This window comes from Lithobates pipiens, unplaced genomic scaffold (genome assembly GCF_037356315.1).
Source record: "Lithobates pipiens isolate NorthernLeopardFrog02 unplaced genomic scaffold, aLitPip1_a1.2 Scaffold_23, whole genome shotgun sequence".
Lineage (NCBI taxonomy): Eukaryota > Metazoa > Chordata > Amphibia > Anura > Ranidae > Lithobates > Lithobates pipiens.
The window spans coordinates 6,530,624-6,546,130 of record NW_027507785.1 but is presented as its reverse complement, the minus strand read 5'-3'; the positions used below and the strand labels follow the sequence as shown (position 1 = coordinate 6,546,130).

At 48.6% G+C, this 15,507-nt stretch overlaps 1 protein-coding gene across 3 annotated transcripts in view; it reads left to right on the top strand.

Annotated features, from left to right (window-relative positions):
* The window catches only part of LOC143927176 (secreted frizzled-related protein 2-like), a 32,369-nt gene extending 28,081 nt beyond the window's left edge, over window positions 1–4,288 (top strand). For all 3 annotated transcript variants that reach the window (XM_077451130.1, XM_077451131.1, XM_077451129.1), the window contains exon 4: window positions 3,469–4,288. In XM_077451130.1, coding sequence (XP_077307256.1) covers window positions 3,469–3,776 — 308 coding nt within the window. In that variant the 3' untranslated portion in view covers window positions 3,777–4,288. The remainder of the gene's footprint in view (window positions 1–3,468) is intronic.
* Window positions 4,289–15,507: the final 11,219 nt, after the last annotated feature.

Sequence of the window (15,507 nt, the reverse complement as noted above, 5' to 3'; positions counted from 1 at the left end):
TATTCTTTCTGCTGGTCATCAATGTAATGAGGCCCTTGTCCACTAGTAAATGGAATCAATCAATGGAAGAGACCCTGTTCTCTGGCCTTCAATTGAAGACCTCTTCCATTAATGGACAAGAACCTCTTCCATTAATGGACGAGGTCCTTGTCCAATGGAAGGGGACCTTGGCCCATTGGCCGTCAGTGGAAGGGGACCTTGGCCCATTGGCTGTCAGTGGAAGGGGACCTTGGCCCATTGGCCGTCAGTGGAAGGGGACCTTGGCCCATTGGCCGTCAGTGGAAGGGGACCTTGGCCCATTGGCCGTCAGTGGAAGGGGACCTTGGCCCATTGGCCGTCAGTGGAAGGGGACCTTGGCCGTCAGTGGAAGGGGATCTTGGCCAATTTGCCATTAGTGAAAGGGGACCTTTCCCATTGGCCGTCAGTGGAAGGGGACCTTTCCCATTGGCCGTCAGTGGAAGGGGACCTTTCCCATTGGCCGTCAGTGGAAGGGGACCTTTCCCATTGGCCGTCAGTGGAAGGGGACCTTTCCCATTGGCCGTCAGTGGAAGGGGACCTTTCCCATTGGCCGTCAGTGGAAGGGGACCTTTCCCATTGGCCGTCAGTGGAAGGGGACCTTGGCCCATGGCCGTCAGTGGAAGGGGACCTTGGCCCATTGGCCGTCAGTGGAAGGGGACCTTGGCCCATTGGCCGTCAGTGGAAGGGGACCTTGGCCCATTGGCCGTCAGTGGAAGGGGACCTTGGCCCATTGGCCGTCAGTGGAAGGGGACCTTGGCCGTCAGTGGAAGGGGATCTTGGCCAATTTGCCATTAGTGAAAGGGGACCTTTCCCATTGGCCGTCAGTGGAAGGGGACCTTTCCCATTGGCCGTCAGTGGAAGGGGACCTTTCCCATTGGCCGTCAGTGGAAGGGGACCTTTCCCATTGGCCGTCAGTGGAAGGGGACCTTTCCCATTGGCCGTCAGTGGAAGGGGACCTTTCCCATTGGCCGTCAGTGGAAGGGGACCTTTCCCATTGGCCGTCAGTGGAAGGGGACCTTGGCCCATTGGCCGTCAGTGGAAGGGGACCTTGGCCCATTGGCCGTCAATGGAAGTTGTTTTTTTGTTTTTTTTCCAGTGACCTGCAATGTAGAAGAATGCTACATTTTTACTGCTTCCATTTATTTTCTGACCAGACTTACCTGTAGTTTGTTTTAAAAACTGTAGATGATTTTAAGGTTTCCACTGGGGTAATGAGTTTGAGAAAGGCTGGTTTATGAGAGTGCAAAACCCCCATGAATCGGGTCAGATGGAGGTCCGCTGCAGGACAAAAGCACCTGTCAATGCATTCTGAATGATCTCAAAGGCATCTCAAACTGATGCCATCGACACAAGCCCTAAAGGCCCATCCATAGAGGACACTTCACCCAGGCAGAGCAAAGCACTGGCTTTGCTGCAGCCATTCCCTACCGATCTGGACATACTCTGCTTTTTTTTTTTATTATTCCCCTCAAAGCTCTATTTAAATTCTGGAAGAGAAGGCATCATATCCAATAACTTCAATGCGGTCACCAGGACAGAAAGTGAGAAGATATCCAATTTCTTACTGTTATCACCTCAACAACAGGGCAAACCTTTCTAAGAGAACACCTGTTCTAGGGAGAAAATAAAACTAATCCCCTTACGCTATCCAAAAATAAAACGTATTCTTTGATTTGATTATACTTTAAAAACCTTGGGGTGTTCATTAATTCCCCCCCCCCCCCTCCCCATTCTGCAATCTGGAGCAGTTCCGGTTGTGGAGTTTTTGCTTTTTCTACATCTTGCTTGGCATTATTCCAATACTATATGGAGGGGGACTCTCACCTGAAATGTATCTCTATTTTGGGTGGATATCTTTCCTCTAGGTCTTTTCCTGATACTCACCTCTAACTCCAACACAGCTGTGGTCAATAGAGCTTGACTTTCAGTTGAGCTGATGGTTTCATCAGCAAAAATGAGTTCCAGCTAAATTCCAATATAGGGTGCAACAGGACTCCGAGTGGGAGGAACAGCTAACACAGGGAAACTTCAAGTAGTATGTCCTCTGACCACGTCCCCCCCTCCAGTGGTACGTCTTCTCTGACCCCCCCAGTGGTATATCCTCTCTGACTCGACCCCCCCAGTCAGGGCAGGACTTAGGGTGGTGGGGGCCACTTTTGGGCCCTACCTTCTATACATTACTGTATTTATTGGCGTATAACACGCACCCTAAGTTTAGGAGGGAAGTTTAAGGAAAAAACTTACATTTAAATGGCCATCAATGCAGCCTTATCAGTGTCCATCTGCAGCCTTGTCCAGTGTCATTTGCAGCTTTGTCATTTGCAGTCTTGAGGTTTTAAAAATGGTGCTGCCGAGATACATGGTCTTTATCTCGGTGGCTGAGGATCTTCTCGCAGTCCCGAGCAGAGCCGAGTGTACTTGGCTCGGCTCACAGTCACGCCCAGTCCCTGTGATATGTCCATCATAGGGTGGGACTGGGTGTGACTGTGAGAGGAGCGGAGCGGAGCCGAGTACACTCGGCTATGTATCTCGGCGGGGCCCCCTAATCCCAGTCAAGCCCAATGGTAAGTCCTGCCCTGCCCCCAGTAGTATGTCTTCTCTCAACCCCCCAGTAGTATGTTTTCTCTGACCCACCCCCCAGTATTATGGCCTCTCTGAACCCCCACCCAGTAGTATGTCCTCTCTGAACCTCGCCCCCCCCCCCCCTGTAGTAGGTCTCCTCCGACCCCCCTCCTGTCGTGTGTCTTCTCTGACCCCCTCCTGTATTACTGTATGTCTGCAGTCTTTGTCACCTCTAGTATATCTGAAGTCTCTAAGAATCCGGGTCAGACCAACAAGGGCAAGACCTGCCCCCTATGCCGTTAAAGTAGTCTTCAGCTCATGGTGGGGCACACATGGGTGTTTGAGTCCTAAAATACGTTGTCCCAGCAATGCTAACAGTCATCTGTTATACACTTAAACTGGACCTCCACCTTGGTGGCAAAACACTGTGTAAAAATAACGGGGGGGGGAATGAATTGGCCTTTCCTACTTGTGTAGTGCAGGGGGTGGCATCATCCTCCTTGGAAGCTCTGAGCCCAAATGAGGAGATTCTACAGCACAATGTAGGATCTTCTTATCCCAAAATCTGGGCTTTTCAACATTCTCTGGCTAGAAGGATCATGTTACCCTCACCTAGGTGCTGTGGGAGAAGTTGGAGAAAGGTAAATATATTATCTATTTTTTTCTTCTTTTTTTTATTTTTTATCCTCGCTGATAAATTTTGTACAGCAATTTAGTTGGGGGGGGGGGACGGGACAGCACCTTGAATAAGCGCACATTGCTACTAAGGTAGAAGATCCACTTTAAATGTTATGTGTGGCCCTTTACAGCTTTCACGGGGGCAACAGTTGAGGCCTCTTATACCTTTTTAAGTTGACCGCCACTGCTTTATCATCTTGTCATCCTCAGCCCTAAAGATCAACATTCACTCGACGTCCACTCTGGATGGAGACCTCATGGTGGTCCCGGAAGTGAAGAGCAGGACCGTATACAAGGCCAAAGGGTGGACAGAGGAGGAGCTGAAGAAGAAGACCTACCTGTGGCTGACAGACGGGGACAGCTGCATCTGCCGAGACCTCCAGGAACCCGGGACCACCGTGCTGGTCATGGGCCACCGGCTGGACGACAGGCTGGTCATCTCCTGGGTGCGTAAGTGGCAGAAGACGGAGAAGGAGATGAAGAGGTTTTCTAGGACTGTCCGCAAGCTTCAGTGCTAGATGGAAGATAAATCCACCAAATGCTGGGTGCGGAACGTAAACTTGCGTTGAGACCCAAGAACACGTGTCCTCGTAATTTCTGCTCTTTGCCCCAATTCTGCCACCACCGTGTAGGCAAAAAAAAAACAAACATGAAGAACTATTTGTACGTAAGCTCACCATGTTCCATTTATAAGGTTCCATTTTTAGCACTACTACAATGCTTTCTGTGAAAAAAAAAAAGACTTTGTTTATTTTTTTTTATTTTTATTTTTTTGGTTGTGCCCATAACTGCCAGGTACATGTGCAAGGACTTGAACATTTGCTCTTGTGTATAGCCACTCCTCATCAGCTGAGCAAATTTGAGCTTTCCCTGCCTGCTCCTGCATTGCAATGATGTAGTGGAGGAGGCCTTCAGATTGTGAGCATGTGGGGCAGCCATCAGGAAGGGAGAAAAATTGTCTTTAACTCTTTGTATTTAGCTATTTCAAAAGGTTTTTAATAATATCTTGTATTTTAATCAGTTTCCAGAAGCACCGTATCTTTATTTTTTTTTATAAAATCATCAACCAAAGTCCGTAATCGATGACCGTAAACATGCAACGAACATTACCGCCATGACCTTAAATGGAGCATTTTGTGGGGGAATTTGAGGTGGTGGTGGGGGGGGGGGGGTTTGGGGCATTGCTAACCTCCTGCTGAAAATGCTATTTTTCTGGTTTTCATACTTGTCCTCTGCCTTCAATACATTAAGGGCTTTGTAAGCATAGCTACTTTGTCAAACGGGTTGCACCCTCCCCCTGTGGCTGTCCAGTAACGTGGTGGCAAGCGGAATTCAGGCCAACTGAAACAAGTAGCGGCAAGAGAAATTCAGATGGATGGGAAGCTGGCACGTCCTGAACCTTCCTTCCTGCATTCTTCTTGCCGACACTTGTCTCGAGAACAGAGCAGAGACCATCACTGGTTATCAAGCAGGTGTCTCCTTGCTAGATAAGTTGTGTGATGATCCCGAGGGGGGGTGGGGGCGGCAACAGCAACCAGTCCTTATAGTTAGGTCTACAAAAGGATGTAGGTACAAGGGACAAACTACTACATGTACTTTATCCCTGAGGGACAATGAAAAAAGTGAAGTGGGACCTCTTTAAAAAGATTCCATATATGTGTTGGGTTATCTATATAGTTCTTCAAAAAAGAAAAGCGAGAATTCCCTGTTGGGTTTTCTGTCCGCAAGAAAGGACAATCACTTCGTAAAAGTCAAATAACTATTTTTATTATCAAATCACTTGTCAAATGACATTAGAGTACAAAAATTTTTTATTAAAATATGAGCTCTGGTGTACAATAGCGCGGAAAAAAGTGCAGGAAAATTAAATGCATATACATAATACTTTCAATCCATTGAAATGGTTGTTTGAATTAAAGTCCCTACAGTATAAATTACATAGCCTGAGACATTATACCCCTATGCATTTCGACCATGGGATTTGATAGTTTTCCTCAGGGGGTTTCAGATATCTCTGCATTATTTAATAGTCTTCCTCAGGGGGTTTCAGATATCTCTGCATTATTTAATAGTCTTCCTCAGGGGGTTTCAGATATCTCTGCATTATTTAATAGTCTTCCTCAGGGGGTTTCAGATATCTCTGCAATATTTAATGGCCTTCTTCAGGGGGTTTCAGATATCTCTGCAATAATATCAAGAACAGGCAGATTATACATTCCATAAAAATGTAATATTGAATTACTAACAGCTAAATAAATATTTATTTTATATTTAATATTTTATATTTACCCAATCCACAGTATTCCGCCTAAACCAGAGAACTTTATTAAAAACGTCCCAGATTTCTTCCCCGCAGGCAAATCCCGGGCCCCACTGCAAGATGGTCCACCGGGCGGGGGGGGAGGAAAACGGACTTGCCCACACACGAGCGGACCAAAGTCTGTTAGTTTTGAACGCGATGACGTACGACGGGACTAGAAAAAGGAAGTTCAATAGCCAGTAGCCAATAGCTACCCTTGCGTCGTAGTTTGGTCCATCGGACCAGCACACAGATGAACGGTTTTGCAGATTAGGAATTGAGTCCGTCAGACAGATTTGAAACATGTTCTATTTCTAGGTCCGTCGGGCTTTTAAAAATGAAAGACGATCGGATTATCCCACACATGATCGGAATATCCGACGGAATGATTCCGTCTGACGTTTTCTGCCGGAAAGTTCGGGCGTGTGTACGCGGCATTAGTTCCTGTTTCAAACTGACCAAGCGGATCCATGCTAGCGTGGTTGGTTTGCTGCTGTACAGGATTGTAGCAAGGTCCCAGGCCTCCTTTTGATCTAATGAGAACCTCCAGAGCCAGGGATAGCAGACATCCTTCTGTATGCAGTGGGTTGTGAGGCATGGTGGGTGCAGAGTAGTTAGTTATTGGGTGCCAGACACTTCTTGAATGCAAAAGAAATTTTATTTCTCTTAACAAACTTTTTAGGGGGAGAGAGGGTTAGGTCCAGGATGCCCTTAGATAGTTTCAAGATTAATTGGCAGATTCAGACTTCAGTAGGAGGACAGCCATGTAGGGAAAAGCATCCAGCAAGATGCCACATCTGTATGAGCAGGAATGCTGTCTCCTATGGTAACAGTCTTTAACAGTTCCTAACACAAAGCATAACTGTTCCTTTTCTCCTTCACTACAATCACTCCTTGTAGTTCTTCAGCCCACTGAGCTCCCGGTCTCTCATTAGACCCACCGATTCACTGATACTTTATCCCTTGAGCTCCTCCGATCTTCACGGTGGTATCTTCCTCAAGTGTCACCCCCGCCCCTCTCTGCTGGGTCCCCAGCTTGGCACTCCAGATACTTCTCAAGCTTCACCCGCGCTGGCCTGCTCGGCCCCTGGCTTGGCACACAAGGCTGTTCTGCATGGGTCACCTCCGCTGGCTGGGTCCCTGGCTTGGCACACAAGGCTGTTCTGCATGGGTCACCTCCGCTGGCTGGGTCCCTGGCTTGGCACACAAGGCTGTTCTGCATGGGTCACCTCCGCTGGCTGGGTCCCTGGCTTGGCACACAAGGCTGTTCTGCATGGGTCACCTCCGCTGGCTGGGTCCCTGGCTTGGCACACAAGGCTGTTCTGCATGGGTCACCTCCACTGGCTGGGTCCCTGGCTTGGCACACAAGGCTGTTCTGCATTGGTCACCTCCACTGGCTGGGTCCCTGGCTTGGCACACAAGGCTGTTCTGCACGCGTCACCTCCACTGGCTGGGTCCCTGGCTTGGCACACAAGGCTGTTCTGCACGGGTCACCTCCACTGGCTGGGTCCCTGGCTTGGCACACAAGGCTGTTCTGCACGGGTCACCTCCACTGGCTGGGTCCCTGGCTTGGCACACAAGGCTGTTCTTCATGGGTCACCTCCGCTGGCTGGGTCCCTGGCTTGCTTCCCACCAAAGTTTTCAGATTCTTCACCGTCCCTATCTGGTGAGAATACTGCCCCAGTACTTCAGTTACACTGTGGTCCCTGGTAATTGGGCGGAAAGTCCCTCACAGGTGACATCTTCCCCTCTACCTCCGACCACGACAGGTTCTCCGGCCGACAGAACCATCACTTTTGGTTGGGCTGCAAGCCACAGTCCCAACACTACGCTGCTCTCTTGCTTCTGGATAGGCTCTCAGACAGCCTAGCAGCCAGCTGTCCCCGAGATAGGCCCCATCTCTGGTCTAGCAGCTGGGGGCAATACAACACACATCCACCCAGACAGCCGTCCATGTGGCACAGAGCACCGATCACCTGACCTCACCCGAATATTCAGGTTCTCCCAGCGGGCCAAGGGATCCAAGAAAACGCCTGCCGTTTGGCTGAGATACCCCATATACCCATAACCTGACCTTGTGTTGTCCTCCTCACATCTAGTACCACCAACTTGGTAGAAGAGAAAAGTGCAACAAGGCCAAACTTGGAGCGAAATCAATAGATCTCTAACATTCAACCGGGATAATTATTCCTGGCAAGTCAATTTGTGAGGCGCAACCCTGCCTAAACTACAGGGCGCTACAAGGATAATGTGCGGATGCATTGTCTATCTGTATCAGTAATCACGGACCCACCCAGCAGCTCCCAGTATGAGTGTTAATTGGAAGTGGCTCCCAGTAGGAGTGTTTAAATGGCAGTGGCTCCCAGTAGGAGTGTTTAAATGGCAGTGGCTCCCAGTAGGGGTGTTAATTGGCAGTGGCTCCCAGTAGGGGTGTTAATTGGCAGTGGCTCCCAGTAGGGGTGTTTAAATGGCAGTGGCTCCCAGTAGGGGTGTTTAAATGGCAGTGGCTGCCAGTAGGGGTGTTAATTGGCAGTGGCTCCCAGTAGGGGTATCAATTAGCAGTGGCTCCCAGTAGGGCCCAGTAGAAGTGTTTTTATATGACCGCGGCTCCCAATAGGAGTGTTTTTATATGACCACGGCTCCCAGTAGGAGTGTTTTTATATGACAGTGGCTCCCAGTAGACATGTGCATTCGTTTTCGTCCGAATGCATTTTCGTCCGAATTTCAGCTATTTTCGTTTTCGTTTTGACAAACGATAACGAAAGCACAAAATCCGAAAAACGAAAGATCCGACATAAATAAATGCTTTATTTTCGTTTTCATTGTTACAACAGTTCGATATAGAATAGGAGATTCGACATGACTCTGACAACAATCTGTGTCTATAGAACCTGTGTTCGAATGTGCCTAACCTTACCTCTATTAGTCCAAGATTATATAGAGAAAATATTCGACAGAGAAAAAAGATTTGACAGAGAGAAAAGATTCTGCAAGTTACTGTCCTAAAAAGTGTTTGGGGACCCGGGTCCTGCCCCATGGGACATGTATCAATGCAAAAAAAAGTTTTAAAAACGGCCGTTTTTTCGGGAGCAGTGATTTTAATAATGATTAAAGTGAAACAATAAAAGTGTAATATTCCTTTAAATTTCGTAGGGGGGGGGGTTGTCTATAGTATGCCTGTGAAGGGGCGCATGTTTCTGGTGCTTAGAACTGTCCCTGCACAAAGTGTCATTTATGCAGGAAAAAAAGTCCTTTAAAATCACTCGCAGCTATAATGAATTGTCGGCTCCGTAATACAGAGAACACTCATTGAAAGTCATTGATAAAAAAATAAATAAATAAATTTTAAAAAAAAGCGTGGGGGTCCCCCAAATTCAATTACCAGGCCCTTCAGGTCTGGTATGGATATTAAGGGGAACCCTGCCTCAAATTTAAGAAAAAATTTGACGTGGGGTTCCCCCTAAATATCTATAACCAGACCCTTCAGGTCTGGTATGGATATTAAGGGGAACCCCGCGTCAAATTTAAAAAAAAATTGACGTTGGGTTCCCCCTAAAAATCCATACCAGACCCTTTATCCGAGCACGCAACCTGGCAGGCCGCAGGAAAAGAGGGGGGGACGAGAGAGCGGCCCCCCCTCCCTCCTGAACCGTACCAGGCCACATGCCCTCAACATTGGGAGGATGCTTTGGGGGTCTGTGACCCCTCAAAGCACCTTGTCCCCATGTTGATGAAGACAAGGGCCTCATCCCCACAACCCTGGCCGGTGGTTGTGGAGGTCTGCGGGCGGGGGGCTTATCAGAATCTGGAAGCCCCCTTTAACAAGGGGACCCCCAGATCCCGGCCCCCCCCCTGTTTGAAATGGTAAGGGGGTACAAAAGTACCCCTACCATTTTACAAAGAAAGTGTAAAAAATGGTTAAATAAAACAAACACACTTTTGAAAAATTCCTTTATTAAAAATAAAAAAATAAAAAAAAGATTCCAGCGGCGGTAATCCACTCTTGCTATCCAGCGACGGACGGTCATCTCTCCAGCGATGTCTCATCTCATCCAGCGCAGCGAATCCTCCGTCCTTCTTCTGTCTCCGTGGAGGAGACACTGCAAGGATTCCGGCGGCCACCCGTCACCTGACCCCGCCCCCCTCTGACGCAAGGGGAAACCCGGGGTTCCCTGTGACGTAGGGGTGACCCGCACCCCTCTGATGTAACACAGGCAGGTTTCCGTTACATCAGAGGGGGGCGGGGTCACCTATACGTCACGGGGAACCCCGGGTTTCCCCTTGCGTCAGAGGGGGGCGGGGTCAGGTGACGGGTGGCCCCGCCCTCCGTATATAAGAAACGTCAGCCGCCGGAATGCCTGCAGTGTCTCCGTGGAGGAGACAGAAGAAGGATGGAGGATCGCTGCGCTGGATGAGATGAGACATCTCTGGAGAGATGACCGTCCGTCGCTGGATAGCAAGAGTGGATTACCGCCGCTGGAATCTTTTTTTTATTTTTTTATTTTTAATAAAGGAATTTTTCAAAAGTGTGTTTGTTTTATTTAACCATTTTTTACACTTTCTTTGTGAAATGGTAGGGGTACTTTTGTACCCCCTTACCATTTCAAACAGGGGGTGGGGCCGGGATCTGGGGGTCCCCTTGTTAAAGGGGGCTTCCATATTCTGATAAGCCCCCCGCCCGCAGACCTCCACAACCACCGGCCAGGGTTGTGGGGATGAGGCCCTTGTCCTCATCAACATGGGGACAAGGTGCTTTGAGGGGTCACAGACCCCCAAAGCATTCTCCCAATGTTGAGGGCATGTGGCCTGGTACGGTTCAGGAGGGAGGGGGGGGCCGCTCTCTCGTCCCCCCTCTTTTCCTGCGGCCTGCCAGGTTGCGTGCTTGGATAAAGAGTCTGGTATGGATTTTTAGGGGGAACCCCACGTCAATTTTTTTTTTAAATTTGACGCGGGGTTCCCCTTAATATCCATACCAGACCTGAAGGGCCTGGTAATTGAATTTGGGGGACCCCCACGCTTTTTTTTTTTATTTATTTATTTTTTTATTTATCAATGACTTTCAATGAGTGTTCTCTGTATTACGGGAGCCGACAATTCATAATAGCTGCGAGTGATTTTAAAGGACTTTTTTTCCTGCATAAATGACACTTTGTGCAGGGACAATTCTAAGCACGGGAAACATGCGCCCCTTCACAGGCATACTATAGACAACCCCCCCCCCCCCTACGAAATTTAAAGGAATATTACACTTTTATTGTTTCACTTTAATCATTATTAAAATCAGTGCTCCCGAAAAAACGGCCGTTTTTAAAACTTTTTTTGCATTGATCCATGTCCCCTGGGGCAGGACCCGGGTCCCCAAACACTTTTTAGGACAGTAACTTGCAAATTAGCCTTTAAAATGAGCACTTTAGATTTTGAACGTTGGAGTCCCATAGACTTTAATAGGGTTCTAAAGTATGCTATATACTAGCTCCGTCGAATCTTCTTTATACATTCGACAGACACCATAAGCCTTCAAAGACAGATTCGACCGTAATTCATGTGGATTTTCGGACGAATGCAATTTTTGAACGAAAAACGAAATAAATAAAAACGAATTTCGGGAGTAACTAAATAAATTAAGTTTTCAGACGAAAACGAAATTCCGAAACGAAATATTTTACTCTGCACATGTCTAGTTCCCAGTAGGAGTGTCAATTGGCAGCGGCTCCCAGTAGGAGAGTTTTATATCACTGCAGCTCCCAGTAGGAGAGTTTTATATCACTGCAGCTCCCAGTAGGAGAGTTTTATATCACTGCAGCTCCCAGTATGAGTGTTTTATAGGACAGTGGCTAGCAGTAGGGGAGTGGGCAGTGGCAAGTCAATTTGTGAGGCGCAACCCTGCCTAAACTCCAGGGTGCTACAAGGATAATGTGCCAATGCATTGTCTATCTGTATCAGTGGTCATGGCCCCACCCAACAGCTTCCAGTAGGAGTGTTAATTGGCAGTGGCTCCCAGTAGGAGTGTTTAAATGGCAGTGGTTCCCAGTAGGAGTGTTTAAATGGCAGTGGTTCCCAGTAGGAGTGTTTAAATGGCAGTGGTTCCCAGTAGGAGTGTTTAAATGGCAGTGGTTCCCAGTAGGAGTGTTTAAATGGCAGTGGCTCCCAGTAGGGGTGTTAATTGGCAGTGGCTCCCAGTAGGAGTGTCAGTTGGCAGCGGCTCCCAGTAGGAGTGTTATATGGCAGTGGCTCCCAGTAGGAGTGTTATATGGCAGTGGCTCCCAGTAGGAGTGTTATATGGCAGTGGCTCCCAGTAGGAGCCTTGCTGTCCAAACCTGCACATATCCCACCATGTATGACATCACTCTTCCCTCCTGCAATGCCTACAGCATGGCTGCTCAACCTGTGGCCCTACAGCTGTTGGGGAACTACAAGTCCCATCATGCCTCAGCCTTTGGGAGGCATGCTTGTAACTGTCAGTGGCTTGCAATGCCTCATGGGACTTTGTAGTTTTTCAGCAGCTGGAGGGCCACAGGTTGAGCACCCGTGGCCTACAGCATTTGTCATTGTGGATGCAGATGTAGGGCCACACCTACTACATCAGTGTCACACCAGCCCTGCCCCCCTCTCTTCTCCACTAATTCACCAAAGCGGTCCTAATGTATTTTTCTAGGTGGGGGGAGGTGATGAAAAACTGCAAAAGTCGTGGCTGCCCACCTCCTAGTACTTAGACCCTCGGGGGGGTTGGGGGTTCCTATAATGATTGCCAGCAGCTCTTAGAAAAGGCCTTGCTGTAGTTCTATAGCGGGTCATTCCAGCAGCACACTGTGGGCAGACAACAGCTACATGCAGCGACGGACTGACCATTGGGCCACTCAGGCATTGCCCCAGGGCCCCCGAGCCACTAGGGGGGGCCCCATCAGGGTTGCCAGCCTCAGTAAAACCAGGGACAGTATGTAAAAATCTGTGTTTTTTTTTTTTTTTTTTTTTTTTTTTTTTTTTACATCCGTCCCTTACCGACATCCTTTTGGTCTAAAAATCCTGAGATTATAGCTGCCCCACTTCTCCAGTACCTTCTCAGCCAATAGAAACATGTCTGTGTATACTGCGTGTACTGTGTGATTGTATACTGTGTGTGTGTGTGTGTGTGTGTGTGTATAGCGTGTGGCCCCGTAATCTCGGATTGCCTGGGGGCCCCCTTAATCCCCATGATTTGTCAGTCCGCCCCTGGCTACACGTATGTATGAGATGCGCTATGGTACCGTTCACCGCCATGAGCGTTTGCAACTGCTAAAACCGTGACTGTCCACCTACTAGTGCTGAGAACCGAGGGGGTGGTCCTTCTAGAATGATTGACAGCAGCTCTTTATAAAGCACTGCACCTTTTTTTTTGTCTTTTTATATGAAACCTTTTGCTTCCAGTATATTGTATAAGCTGCTTGTTATTGGTAGACGCAGGTTTATTGTTCTTTTTTTTTCTCTTTATAAAGGGCCTTGCTGTCACTCTATAGCAGAACGTTCAGCTGAGGTCTGTGCTTAGTAATAGGAGCCGACAACAGCTGCACATGTATGAGATGTGGCGTGGTCCTGCCCGCCGGTTATCTTAGGACCCCCCCCCCCCCCCCGATAGCTGCCATGTGACCGCCGTACAGTTGCCAAATAAAGGTGTTATTGACGTGTTAGTTGTGGAAAACTACCTGGCAATGCTTACTTGCTTGTAATAATACATTATGTCATGATTACATTGTATTTCATTATATCACATTATTATTACATTGTATTTTATTCCAACACGTTATAATTATTATTACATTATTTTATTGCATTTTATTACAGGTTGGAAAGCATTTAACCTTTACATAGCCAGGCAACTAGAATTTTTTTTTTTTCTGAAGGAGGCTAGCAATGGCAGCCCCCCCCCCCCCCCCATATATTTTCATTTCAATATAAATGAATAACGTTGCTTGTATTTCTTCTAGTCTCGGAAATGTTACAGAGGGGCGTTAAACGAGAATTTTTTTTCTTGTTGTCATATTTTTAATGCATAAAAAAACTGTATATAAACGGTAATGCTGCGTTTTGCACTTTAGCGATGCATTAACACAAAGCACGTTGACGCATGTCACTTCCTGCATTAAGGTCGCTCTGTTAGGGCAGCCCGTTTGTATTTTAATGCATTTTAGTGCGCAACAAGGCAGGATAATGCACGGGTGCTGTTGTGCACTACCTTTTAAAAAGTACATGCATTTTTTTTTTTTGTTTTTTTTTTGATTGCATTTTAGTGCATTCAGGGGGCAATTCCAATGAATGGGCTGCCCTATCAAAATGCATGGCAATGTATTAAGTAACGCATGTCAGCGAAGTTTGTGTTACAGCACCTCAAAATAGTGAACATTACAGAGATGCTGAGACTTTTGACGCTGCATTGGCATGATGCTGCCTCTTACATGGTTGTATACGTATTAATGGTGAGCAGGGGGTGGGTGTGTATGCTGAGCAGGGGGTGGGTGTCTATGGTGAGCAGGGGATGTTCCTATGGTGAGCAGGAGCTGGGTGTGTATGCTGAGCAGGGGGTGGGTGTCTATGCTGATCAGGGGATGTTCCTATGGTGAGCACGGAGTGGGTGTCTATGCTGAGCAGGGGATGTTCCTATGGTGAGCAGGGGCTGGGTGTGTATGCTGACCAGGGGATGTTCCTATGGTGAGCATGGAGTGGGTGTCTATGCTGAGCAGGGGGTGGGTGTCTATGCTGAGCAGGGGATATTCCTATGGTGAGCAGGGGCTGGGTGTGTATGCTGAGCAGGGGATGTTCCTATGGTAAGCACGGAGTGGGTGTCTATGCTGAGCAGGGGCTGGGTGTCTATGCTGAGCAGGGGATGTTCCTATGGTGAACACTGAGTGGGTGTGTATGCTGAGCAGGGGCTGGGTGTGTATGCTGAGCAGGGGCTGGGTGTGTATGCTGAGCAGGGGATGTTCCTATGCTGAGCAGGGGGTGGGTGTCTATGCTGAGCAGGGGATGTTCCTACGGTGAGCACGGGGTGGGTGTGTATGCTGAGCAGGGGGTGGGTGTCTATGCTGAGCAGGGGCTGGGTGTGTATGCTTAGCAGGGGATGTTCCTATGGTGAGCATGGGGTGGGGGTCTATGGTGAGCAGGGGCTGGGTGTGTATGCTGAGCAGGGGGTGGGTGTCTATGCTGAGCAGGGGATGTTCCTATGGTGAGCATGGGGTGGGTGTGTATGGTGAGCACGGGGTGGGTTTCTATGGTGAGCATGGGGTGGGGGTCTATGGTGAGCAGGAGCTGGGTGTGTATGGTGAGCAGGAGCTGGGTGTGTATGCTGAGCAGGGGGTGGGTTTCTATGCTGAGCAGGGGGTGGGTGTCTATGCTGAGCAGGGGATGTTCCTATGGTGAGCACGGGGTGGGTGTTTATGCTGAGCAGGGGATGTTCCTATGGTGAGCAAGGGGTGGGTGTTTATGCTGAGCAGGGGATGTTCCTATGGTGAGCATGGAGTGGGTGTCTATGCTGAGCAGGGGATGTTCCTATGGTGAGCATGGAGTGGGTGTCTATGCTGAGCAGGGGCTGGGTGTCTATGCTGAGCAGGGGATATTCCTATGGTGAGCAGGGGCTAGGTGTGTATGCTGAGCAGGGGATGTTCCTATGGTGAGCACGGAGTGGGTGTCTATGCTGAGCAGGGGATGTTCCTATGGTGAACACTAAGTGGGTGTGTATGCTGAGCAGGGGCTGGGTGTGTATGCTGAGCAGGGGCTGGGTGTGTATGCTGAGCAGGGGATGTTCCTATGCTGAGCAGGGGGTGGGTGTCTATGCTGAGCAGGGGATGTTCCTATGGTGAGCATGGGGTGGGGGTCTATGGTGAGCAGGGGCTGGGTGTGTATGCTGAGCAGGGGGTGGGTGTCTATGCTGAGCAGGGGATGTTCTTATGGTGAGCACGGGGTGGGTGTGTATGGTGAGC